Source organism: Melozone crissalis, unplaced genomic scaffold, assembly GCF_028551555.1.
Source record: "Melozone crissalis strain CALT ecotype California unplaced genomic scaffold, PUWL_Pcris_2 ptg000042l_1, whole genome shotgun sequence".
Lineage (NCBI taxonomy): Eukaryota > Metazoa > Chordata > Aves > Passeriformes > Passerellidae > Melozone > Melozone crissalis.
The window spans coordinates 36,539,382-36,552,402 of record NW_026535820.1 but is presented as its reverse complement, the minus strand read 5'-3'; the positions used below and the strand labels follow the sequence as shown (position 1 = coordinate 36,552,402).

General features: G+C 37.1%; 1 protein-coding gene across 1 annotated transcript in view; it reads right to left on the bottom strand.

Moving 5' to 3' along the window:
* Window positions 1-3,277: 3,277 nt before the first annotated feature.
* Window positions 3,278-13,021, bottom strand: part of TMEM245 (transmembrane protein 245) — a 71,071-nt gene continuing 61,327 nt past the window's right edge. The window contains exons 15-18 of the mRNA XM_054285340.1: window positions 9,270-9,370; window positions 7,790-7,964; window positions 5,475-5,669; window positions 3,278-4,456 (exon numbers count right to left, since the gene is read on the bottom strand). Of these exons, the coding sequence (XP_054141315.1) occupies window positions 4,411-4,456; window positions 5,475-5,669; window positions 7,790-7,964; window positions 9,270-9,370 (517 nt within the window). The 3' untranslated portion in view covers window positions 3,278-4,410. The remainder of the gene's footprint in view (window positions 4,457-5,474; window positions 5,670-7,789; window positions 7,965-9,269; window positions 9,371-13,021) is intronic.

The following is a 13,021-nucleotide window of genomic DNA, read 5'->3' as shown; positions in this document are numbered from 1 at the left end:
CAGAGGTAGCATCCATTAAGGTGGCACCATCCACAGACTTTAATATAATATAAACACAATATAAATTGTGTTTATATTATATTAAAGTCAATATAATATACACACAATGTTTGAATAAAGGCAGCTGTGGAAACACTCACTACCAACGATGCAAAGCTATGGAATCTCAGTAGAATAATGGTATTTTTCCATCCTCAGTGGATCAGGTCCACAGGAAAGGCTACACTGCAGTATTCCTAGTACTAGGGATCAGCAGCAGAGCAAACACAATTCAGCTGCTGCTTTTACTGGAGAACAATTTCATCCAGTTTTGTTTATTCAGGCTTTCTGAAAAACAATGTTGAACACTGCAGCATACACCTATTTCAAAAGTTATGCCTATACCCATAACGGAAAATACTGGAGACAGCATCCAACTTCCCCTGAACAATGTTTTTTTCTTATTTTAACTAAACAGATTATGGATTTCCTATTCCAATAATCTCTGACAAAATATACATGAAGTATATCCTCCTCCCCTGTGTCTTTAAGAGAAGCCCCACAGAGCTTGAAATCAGACAAGCAGAAGTGTACCTGCACATACACATGTGCACATATCTCTGCATAGAAATAACATGTGGGTATCAACTCAGCTTCTGAAAAATGTGCATCATATGTATTATTATAATGTTAAACTGTTTCTTCTTAAGCAGCCTTTCAAAATTAGTCATTTCTGCTCCCAATTGGTCATGGTGCACCTGTGCTGAAAGCCACCATATTGTAGTAAGGCTGGCAAAATGAATGTGTGCCAGGTTCTTGCCCATTGCAGTCTGCTCCTTGATGGATCCAATTAAGCCAGTATGTACAGTGACCTGAAGCTAACATGACACAGTCACCTGGGCCAGCTCTGCTACAGCAGTGCTCAGACAAGGTACAGGAAGGAAAGGCTAACTCAGACTCGAGTGCCACAAACAGCACCAGCCCTTTGGCACTACACTTGATTGCAATTCCCCAAGGAGAACGATAAAAACCACCACAGTTGAATTTCACAATACCTTAAGACCACATTGTCTTGCATTACTATGACCATTCCCTTCTGAACTCTAAATTATTAAACACTAAATGTACTAAATACACTTACTAAGTACCTGCTCCTGGAATGACTGTTCACAGTAAAGCTAAAGAGCATCAACTTCTTGCCTCCAAGCAAGCAGAAAAGATGGCTCTCCTTAAAAAACCACACTGCACAGAGTGGTGGGGCTTTTTTTATTGGTTGGGTGGTTGTTGCTGTGGGATCTTGGAGCAGGGAGTTGAATTGGTTTTTTTGAAAGCTACAATACATGTACTAAAATCTTATCCCACCGAACTGCTGGTTGTTTTTGCAGATGAGGCAATACAACCATGAACTGGCAGTTTTCAAAGACCATATGTCAAAATGACCAGTTTGATTATTTTCAAGACTGATCTATACTAAACCATTCCTACAAAGGCTGAGTCTGCTCAGAAAATAATATAGATTGCTAAATACTCAATGACAAGTTCTTCTATTTCTGCTGGTAATTAGACACTTGCTAAACACCAAACTCAAATAATCAAAGTATGCTCTTTCATAAGGTGGTATTTTGTGGTTTTGGGGATTTTTGTGGTTTTTTTCCTAAACATGGTGAAAATCAGTGATTACTTCCTATTCCAAGAAGGTGTTATTGGAAGTTTTGTTCTTTATTTTTCTTTTCTTTTTGGTTGTATATGTTACTGCACCATTACTGAACCATATAGTTGGTTCCTCAATCAAGTACAGCAGACAGCACGAGCTCCTGAAGCTACATTTACTGACTACATTTACTACATGTACTATGGATGGTTCTTCATGGCAAGTCTGAGCTGAATTTGGAACAGAAAGCATCAAAATGAAGCCTCATTTCAAAGGAGGACAAACTAAACAACATTCCATCAGATGTGAATCCTCTGTATAAAGGGATTCCACGATGGAAAAGGACAATTTCAAAACAGCAATGTGTCTTCCCAGGTGATTTTACTCATTTGCATTACTGAAGTTAACGGAGTCTCAATCATGGTTTTAATTTTCACAGCAAAGACCCTTCTTTGATCAAAGGCAACTGGTTGAAGGGGAACAAGAAAACTTAAAACCAAACAAAATAATGCATTTTAATGACTCTAAAATGACCGAGTTGAGTACCACAGGAGTATGAAAGATTGTCTCAGAAAATGGGATAGCAAATGTGGACAATAAACATGTCTTGACCAGTGAGCAAAGAGGTGCTTTCAATGCTGTCTACAAGAAGCTACAACAAGAACACAACAATTCAGTGCAAAACTGTGAACTAAAAAAAAGTAATACAATAAAGAAGTTGCCTAAATATCACGGTGGTCTCATTCCACCTGGTTAGAAAGTTGCAGGAGTATTTTAGTAAAGCCTGAGGTTTCCCCACATCCTCCACCCTAGCCACCAACAATTATAAAAATGTGTTTCACTTAAGCTTTTTCATAAGCCACAAAACCAAGGAGATGAAACAGATACTTGATTCAACCAACACATTCTTCTTATTCACTTAATGATCTGTAGATCTTTCAGAATTTAAAATATTAAATGGTATGTTTCCATGTTTTGATAAACCTGAGTCATCCTACTAAATTAAGCTCAAATCTGTCCCTCAAACACATACCTGCAAGTGTGCACAAACAGCATACTTAACTCCTTTCATTTAAAACATACAATTTTATAAAGTAAAATTGCAGCAGTTTATTTTGAAAATCTGAGGAGCAGAGTATTTGTGTCTTGTTAGGCAGCCTATTTATTGCAAACCTACAGCAGGACTTTCTTCTTTACTCAGTACCAGAGTGCTTTCCAATCACCTTCCAAGGCAATGTATTTTTCAAAACAATGTAAAAATACATACAATATCATAGAAAGAACCTTCCAAATCTGTCAGCACTCCTAGAACTCACGTAAAACAAACATCTGCAAGCTGTTTGTGCACATATCTTAGATATCCTTATCCCTGGATAAGATCCCTTTGTTTCAAGCACTGAATTACTGTCAACAATAAATACAAGGCATGCCTATATTTCGTACAACTCATTATCAATCAAACTCTGAAATCAATTTGAGTTACTGGAAATTGAATGGTGGTTCTTTGGTTAAGCAAGTGCATCTGCTACTTTGTACTAGGGCCTCACTGGATTTGCGGAAAAGCTGTGCAAGTATGAAATATTTACCAAAACCCCACTTTTCATTTACAAAAAGGATCCATTTGTAAAGATCCATTGTGTCAAAATGCTTTGACAATCAATACAAAAGGCCTTAAATGTCACCAAAGCTGCATTTTAAGTAAAATTACATATTCAAGATCTTTGCTTATTAATAAGATGCACCTTAATATATTAAGATATATCCTATAACTCAGCAAGATATGTGGCCAGCTGCTTTACAGGGTTAAAAAGCCCCAAATAAGCTAAACCAAAATCTATGTTCTCTCCCATTTCTTTCTGGTACTAAAATTTGTTTAAAAAGTGAATGGAACTAGCCACAGCATTTGAAAACCAACATTAAACAATCCCCATGAAACTTCTTCCAATTACTGGAAGGACATGTGACCATCCTACATTACTACTGTCTGAAAACACTTAAGGCCTTTGATTAAATTTAGTGGACAAGATGACTCCACTGGGAGGGTGGATAAACAGCAAAATATTATCAGATTTTGCTGAAAATGGGGGCAAGACTTAAACTATTTAAACAAGTCTTCCTATGTCAGTAAGAGGAAAACTCACATTTAACAGTTTGCATTTCTATAAATATCAGGAAGATTTTTAAAATACCAGTCTCCAACAACATTAAATTTCAGTGCGTGTAAGTGAATAATATTTAAGTGTTATTATGAGTTACAGATGATGGTTGAAGCTTATAAAGAAACACCTTGAGGAGAAGCAAATTATTACATTATACTTTCATTTCACAATGAGTGGTTTGCCCTTCTTTTGCCACCAGATTGCCTAAAAATAAATATTTTGGAATTACAGCTTTCTTTAAAGCTACTACAGTTTAATAAGACAAATAATCCAATAAATAAAAGCCAAGTTAGTAATTTCAGCAGATAAGATAACGACTCCAGTGGATGTACCTGTCCTCTTAACTATTCTTTTGCTAAGACAGAAGGTCTTCAAAGTCTTCAACAAGGCAGCTGACTGTGTGTTGGTATGCAAAGCCATGGGAAGTAGACATTCTCTCTGAAGAGGCAAAGTGCACAATAATGTAAGGCCAGTGCTTTCTCCTAAAACGCAGCCTATGCTTCCCTGTGAGCTGCCCCCAGGCACAGCTGGGAAGGACAGAAGGCCATCCATGGCTGTTGTGAACCCAAGACAGAAGACAGCGATTCCCTCATGTTGCAGGGGTACAGCCCAGCACCTCCCTCACTCTGCAGACATCTTCACCTCCTCAGGGCTCTCTCTAGGTGACCTGGGAGATGGAGGGAGGAAAAGAAGTGAAAAGTAAGACACAAATCTGCCCAGTGATTCCAAATAATTGTTTCTGATAAAATAAAGGAGAACCAAACACACATGAAGATTTTTTGTGTGTACTTGGAAGCTCTATCTGTTTAACACAGGGCAACTGGAATGTAACTTTTACAAGCCAGAGACTACAGACAGGTCCAATTAGGAGTTTTTCTCCTTAATTACACAGATGAAAGGAGACAGCATTATTCATGTGAATAAGGCAAAGAATTATTTCTGACAAGCAGAGAATCCTCTTCAAGTTACATGTATAATGAGCTAACCTACATAGTTTAACAAGACAGTAATAACATTAAAATAGCTACTATTGTTAATATTGCCACAATGTGATTTACAATTCTAAGTAGTTATTCAATTATGAGTTTATTCCTAACTGTATTATTATTATTATTATCCCATTTCTAACTGTACAGTTTAAAGACACATTTCTATATTCCATAATTCTGTAACTTCAATAATGACATTACTAAGGACAATACTTTTAAATGGAAAAATGGCATATAATGATATCACATTTTTTAAAATCTAGGTAGGTTTATATTTTGTAGTATTGTACATTAGGACATAAAAAAGGAAGTAATTTGGGGCATGCCCCTTTTTAAGGGCAATGAACTCTTAGATACCCATAGTAAGAGTTTAAAAATTATGTTCAATCATCTCCTAGCACAACAGCAACATATAAATTAGAGGACATAAAGGTATTATCAGCAAATTTTCTAAATGAGCCTTCTGTAAGAGGCTGAGAGACATTAAACAAACACTTCCCATATACATGTTCCAGTGAGTTCTTTACTTAGGTATACTTTTTATTTCTAGAATATGGGACAGCTGAATCCTCTTCAAATACTACAGTACTCACACACTACTATATAAACCCGAGGCACACATTCCCTACACCTGTGAATAGGCACAGTGATGTGTGTGAAAACAGAACTCATACAAGTAAGGCATTTCCAGCTCACCTGTAAATCTGCAATGGCCACGCTGCCTGTGATGGAGTGGGCATAGAATTCGTTGGACTCACCAACATGGCACTATATATATTGGAAGCAACCACAAGTATACAAAGGAGAATTGGTCCTATGATGGCCCCTTCCAGTCCCAGGTAATATGCTCCACCAGCTACTGCAAGGCCTGTCAGGTAAGGGTGACCCCCTCTGCCACAAGAACGACATTAAATTAAGAACAACAAACACAGCATTATCAATTAAGAAATGTGAATTAATACTGAAATTTCATTAAGCTTAGGAAATGACCCATCTAGGTATAGCTACCCATATTTACACTATAAACTGCTGTCTGAATGACTGCACAAAGGTTCCAAGCTGCATTCTGTGCTGTATTCGCATGACAGATCAAACACTGTTGTAGCCTGGAATGCTGGTAAGATCCACAGTGGAATAGTTACTTTACAGACATCTGCTAAACAATGTCTGAAGGGCTTAATGGCAAACACACTTCCATTTTGAGAGTGGAAAGTGGTAGGTTACACAGATTGCTCATGCTTTATGGTCAAGAACTGTTGAAGTTTATTTTAACACAATTAGCAACAGGTAATATGAGGATCCCTGAGCAAAGCCATTCAGTTAGCTGATGACAGCAACTTGAAGTGCATCTTTTAAAGAAAAGTTAGCATACACTTTTTAAATAAATAGCCATGTCTTCTCACTTCGTTATAAAAAAGCCTCTCAGATTGAGTGTTTGCTATCATTAGCTTTTCATATTTTCAGATGAAAAACAAAACCGGATTTTAATGAACATATTAGTGGAAAGTTGGGGCCATAAGAGCTTTTTGATAAGAGCTCTTATGGCAAGTAAACCATGCCATTTTTATCTTCTATATCTCAGGCTCACATTTTGCACCTGTGTTCAGCTGCGAAATGTGAATCCTACCAACAGCATCTACACAAACCCTGCTCATCATTCTTCATTCTTTATACCTAAAACAATGATGGCAATATGGTATTGTAGAAGAAAAACTACAGTTGAAACTTGGCACACAATTCCCAGGAAGTTCCTCTAAATTCTGAGTGTAATACATAGAAAATGCCAGCTAATCAATTCAGAGCTCCAGCAGCTCCTGAGGTTTCTACCATGGTCCTACTCAACTCCCAAGTTTCAAGTCTTCACCTTCAACACAACCATGTGCAAAACAAGGCCATGAAACATGACCTATTAGATCTGACACACCTCAATCATGTCTCAGCCAGATCAAACTTAACCTACTGGCAGGACCAGACTGCTCTCCTGAGGAGACAAACGTGGCCTGAAGTTTTATGTTTCTGCAACAACAGACATTATTAATTTCTAAACCTTTAAAAACTTCAATTTTTTCCCAGCATTTACATCAGTTTAGACATTCTTTTGTCTAGTTTTCTAAATTAAACAACAGATCACATAATGAAATAGGACTACAGTATAAAGGTAATCCATTTGGAAAACCCTGCATAACCTAATTACAGCTATTTCAAATAGGTTTAATCTAATCTGCAAGACATCATGATGCTCACTGTTCAATTTATTGGGAGGAACACAATTTTCCTCCACTGTCAGAAAATCTATTCCTCTCCCATATATTTTCTGGACAGTAAACAGAGTTTGTATCCTCTACAGTCCAAAAAAAAAATGTATTCTAGGAAGCAGAAGAATTATTGCCTATTTAAATAGCTACTAACCTTAAATTTATCAATGATTTATTGTTGGGAAAAAATGTAATTTGATTATATTTCACTGTTAGGTTTAATTAATGCAAAATAACTAGAGGCACAGTCTATGAAAATTAGTATTAATATTTGGCATATTATCATTAGGTACTCTCTGTTCAGTGTAATTATATTTAGCAAACAAAACTACTAATTTATAACAACACAGAAGCGAACCACTTTATTCTACATTAACTCTATTTATTTTTTTTTGTCCCTAAATAGCTCATGGTTTTTATCTGCTCTGCAGCATTATCTGGCATTAGGAGATAAGAAAATGCTACACACCTTTACTCAGTAATTAGATAAACAGAAAACAAACTAATTCTAACAACCCAACTGAAACAGTTTATTTTGCTGATGTTGAGCTCAAGACCTCTGAAGTGTCAAAGCTCATAGAAAAGTGGCCTGGGAAAATGAAGGCACTTAGGCCAGTAAAACTGCTTACTATGAGGTTATTCCTGAGCTTGAAGATACTGTTTTGCATGCTTCAGAAAAATGAGTTTAATCAAAGGCATCAGTGATTGTCAATCATTTTTACAATGCTAATTTTAAAAAGTGTTCAATGTACTTACCCTGATATATCTGAATAAATTGCTGTATCTACAAAATAGGTTGGCAAGAGGTGAAAAACCAAGAGCAGAAGGGCTTTGCATCCCTGTCCTTGCACAAGCCACAAATCTAGGACTGCAGGGACTGCTGCCCAGTATGTCCCCAGAAATGGCACTGCTCCAAGGATTGCTGCTAATGCTAGAGCACACAGAAGCAGAAGTGAAAAAAAGATCACAGAAACATATTTCACAAATATATTTACAGTTACATTCTGACACTTTTGCCACACCAGTAAGTCCCCCTTCCATCAAGTGCTATAAATAAAGCATTGAAGAAGTGCCACATGAGGCTCTTGGTGTTTTACAGCTCAGGTTTCGGAACATTTCCCATACAGAAGAGCTTCAGCAACTGACAGTCATAAGGAGTTAAGAGGCATCAGTTTAGAAAAACCTGAAGTTATACCAATCATGTACATTTCTTACTGTGTAAAAAAGCAAATGAACCCAAGTCTCACTCTAACTTACTGCGTCTCCTGCAGGCATCCATAATAGTGAGAAAGCAGGAAAACATGAGATTTATGACATATATTTCTGTATGCAAACATGTGCACACAGCTGCACACCCTTCTGCTTATAACAAAGACCTGTTGGTAATTTAAGCAATACAGATCTGCTGCCACCATAATTTAATGCACCTCTTGTATAATAAACATAATACAAAGCACAACTAAGTGTTTGGTTTTGTTTTTTTTGGTCTCATTAACCAGAAAGCAAAAACCTTTAAAATTTTGCATATAGCTGAAAAAAATAAGACTGATTACTTTCTAAGTAGGTCTCTCTCTAAGTAGGTGACAATCAATGCCTTTAAGACAGTTGCGCTTTACAATACAGCCATTTCCCATTATACTGGGGTTTGTTGCTTCATAGCTTCCCCTTATGCCTCCTTGTACACAAACATTTTGCAATTACTATTATTATCATTCTTTTTAGTGAAAAAAGGGCAAAGAAGAACAGGGGAGAAGGTTTTTCTCCGATAAGCCAGGTTTAAACAATAAAAGAAAACCAGAGGCTGGTAATACAGACAGACAATGATACTGAGAATAAGAAGCATTCCTTTATCATGCATTTCCATGATAGCACATCTTCCTGCATTTAGGCATCTTGAAAAATCAGCACCTGTCAACTGTGAAAGAAACCAAAGCCAAGACAGGTAGAATAAAGTTAAAATCCAAAAATAATTGAACTGAATACAAGAGAGAAGGAATTAGACCTAGCAAACAAAACAGAAAGAAGAGGTAAAATAGCTGGCAGGGAATGTGTTGTGAAAACAGAAAAAGGCAAGGCTCAGGGTAAGAGCAATCAAGGCCTTCTCTCCACCCTTCACACAGCCAAATTCTCCAAGATCAGACAGACCTAAGGTTGTCAGCAACACTTAATATTTCTGATTTTGTACAATAAATAATTACATAATATTAGTTATGAATATAATTGCTCAAATCCTTACCAGATGGTATGAAGACTATGTTAATCCCAAATATAGTGTGAGTCAGCCAAGTGTAGAGTCCATAGAAACCAGCCATTTTGAGGGAAGCATCAAACACACCTCTAAAACGATTGAAGAGACTCTGTTAATTTTTATTAGCAAGAGGATTCCAAGAACTACGAAGACACACACACAGGTTGCTTTGAATAACTGAAAAGTGTCACAAATAACACATCTCAAAATGTAACACTGAACCCTTTGTACATCTGTTCCCCCTGAGAAGAATAAATATTCACCATGTACGTAATTAAAAGCATTTAGACACAAAAAAATGAGTTCTAGGGATAGATGCCCTGAAAGAAACTGCTCAAGTATCAGACTATATTCTCTATCAAAAATAATCTGTTTTCTATGAGAAGCAGTACCATTCTACATACAAAGTACTTTTTCTTTCCTCTTTTCCACTTCTAGGTGTTCATTCATTTTCTTTATCTGCTTACATTCTGCACCTGCCCTTTTTCATTGGATCCCCCCAGCTTTTAGGTTGCTTATTAGGCTACATTATTAAAAACCAAATGGTAAATCTGGGAACCTAATTAAATCCTGCTGAAACAGGACTATATCCAAAGCTGTCCTCTTTTAAGCGTGACCACAGCTTCATGAGACAGCGAACAGGAGCTAAGTGCTGTGACATTTTTACAGCGTTAGGGCAGGTACCCATGTGGAATATCCCATAACTGAACTGGAAACCCATGCCTTAGATCTATAGTCACAAAGCCCATAATCTCAAACTACTAATAAATTTCATTATTGTATTATGTCAGTTTCTCACCCATATTTGGTGAAAGCCAAGTTTCCTAAAATCACTATTTCAGCTTGAATGCAAGAAAACAAGTCCCACAGCTCAGAACAGTCCTAACAGTTCCATCACTGCACAAGTGGCGGCCCATGCACCCTCTTAGCAAAGATCAATGTCTCCTGATGTTAATTTTCCACTCATGTTAATTCCCATAACTCACAGTGATTGTGTCTTGGCAGTTTGGGAACTCTGGCAGCAGGGCAAAGAGGACAGGAAGCCATACAACAGCAGTCTTTGAAGGGCATAGAAAAACTGCTCTTTCTGGATCTAAAGTCTGTAACAGCACAGTTTCCTTCTTCCATTGAGTCCATAAAGCCATGTAGCAAAGAAAACTGTGATTTTGTGATATTAAATTACTAGGCAGAATCTTTTCTGAGCTACCAAGAAGTAGTCCAAAACTCCCAGTTTTTGCTTCTTTGGCCACTATCCTCATTTTTATTTCTGTAGGCAGTGTGCATATTTTTGCCATTGTTTCCTACCTAAGGGCTCACTTTTAGATTTCTACATGACTTCAGAATCAAAATTATCTTATTTAAAATTCATTCACTGGAAGCTATGAGTGCATAATAAACCTCACACATCAACACTACTGTTCAAAATGTGAGATTCTCTTAACAGACTAACCAGAAACAACTGTTGTCAGCCATTTTCCCCTCCAAAAGAGGGAAAGGAAAAATAAAGAAAAAAAGCAAGCTTTAAAGAATGACCTGAAATAACAAGTCTAATCTTTGACAGGATATAATTACATGGTGCTAAAAGAAAGGCAGAGAACATTTACAAATATGTGGTGGCATCAGTAAAAAAAAGTGTCAATACTTCCTCATTTAGATGAACTTTTAGAATATTAAAATGGAAGATCAGACCAAAATATATAAAATCTACAAATTTTGAAGAATGACATACTCACTTGTATTTGAGTTGAAAGAAAAGAAGTTTCAGTCTTTAAAAAATTTGGCAAGGAGGCAAGAAAATCCCAAGACCCAAGGCCACAGTAACAATGTTAAATGTGGATTTGCATTAAAAATTCAAGATACTTTCATACTTTAGCTACTCAAAAGTCCTAATTTTCTGCATTTTTGTGACATCTAACTCATGTCTACTCTTTCTGAGTATATCCTTCTAAGAAGAACCTGTGCAGTAATCTTCAAGCAAATCTTTTTCTTATCCAACAGGAACTGTGGCACAAACACACCACAGTTGTCAAAAATTTTTATAACAGTCCTTGAGTATCTCCTTATTTTTTCCAAAAAAGTTTTCTGTACTGTAGTAAAATTAACAAGGTCTTGACGTTTTCTATATGTACGCACCAAAACTACATTTCAGTATACAAGAGATGAGACAAGCCTCTAGCTTGAGAAAAGTATGTGAAGTATCAACTTCAGCTGAAATTAAAAAAACCACCTACAAGCAGTCATTTTAGATTTTCCCAGAGAGATTACAGAAGGAGGGAAGACAGTGCTATTATGGTAACCAAAAGAGAGACAGCAACCCAGGGGAAAAAAACATTGAAGGTGTCTAGAAAACGAGTTACTTTCTTAGTCTCAGCTCAAGGACTTGGCAGAGAGATGCACTGGTAGAACAACAGGAAAACTAATCTGGGACTAACAAGTAGTCCTGGCCTGATGTCATTCTGCAAGTTGACACATAACATGTTTCTAAGGCCAAACAGTGCATATCTCTGACAGAGTACAGAACAGTGCAGCATCTCACTGGCTCTGTGCTTCTAATGCACACCTAACACACTGAGAGGAGAAGCCACCTCACAGTGCTGGGAAGTTGGGAAGTGCCAGGGGTCAAGCATGAGGAGAAAGGAGGCTGCACCTAGTCTCATTCTCCTCCTCTCCCTTCCCCTGGTTTGTGTCTGCCTCAACCGAAGTCATAAAATGCAGCAAAGGCACAAGGGATGCTACTTTGTGGCAGATGTGGACCATGAGAACCTTAATCTGTCTGATAACTCGTATTTGTTACTTTCTGGTAACTGTCACAAAAACTAAAAATTGTATCCTAAAGTCTGGAAATTCATATCTATTTTGCTTCATGGTTAAGGCTGCAAAAAAGAAAATTCTGAAAACACTAACTAAAATCTTATCAGCAGTTTGCTTCAGCTACTCTGCACCTGAGATACCAGACCTTAAAGATAATGTGGGTGTGCCAGCGCCACATGAATTTATTACCATCTGTAAAATGCAGACCTTCCTGGTGTAATTATGACAGTAAGTAACTTTCATCTCTTAATACACTACTGGCACATATACAGCTTCTTTTTATATACAAGAGTAATTGAATGATTCAGAAATCAAAAAATCCAATTGCTGCTCACGTCTCACTTTGGCACTGTATCTGGATGAACCACTTTACCTGCAAGAGCTGTCATCTGCAAATGTGTAATTTATGAGCACTTCATGCCAATTTGGCACAAGGCATACTCAGACATACATATTCCATTCTAGTGAGCTTTGAAAAGCATGCAAAATTAAAATAAATAAAAATCAGAGGACATGGGTCATGCTACGTATTATTCAGATTAAAAATGGAGAAAGTTCTGTAAAATGCTTCTGCACAGCTGGCTTACTTTTTTTATTTTTGGGTAAAAGTTCCTTCTGCTAAGTTCTGTCCCAAAAGTAGTGAATTTGCTTGTAGACTCCACAAGGGAAAGGGCCACCTTTTCAGGGCTTCATGGATTTTTTCTTCTTTTTTACAGACTGGCCATAAAAGTCTAGAGCATCCCTTTTATAACTACTGTAGTTTATATCAAATGCATGTCCACCTGAATTCAGGTGCATTTCACAGAGCCTGCAGGTAAAGTCTGCTCATTGTTACTGAAACAATGAGATTTCAAACATTTCAACCTAATGCTGCAGCAACCCCAGCTGAAAAGAGCCCTTCAGCTCAGATCATGGATTTTTTGACCTTG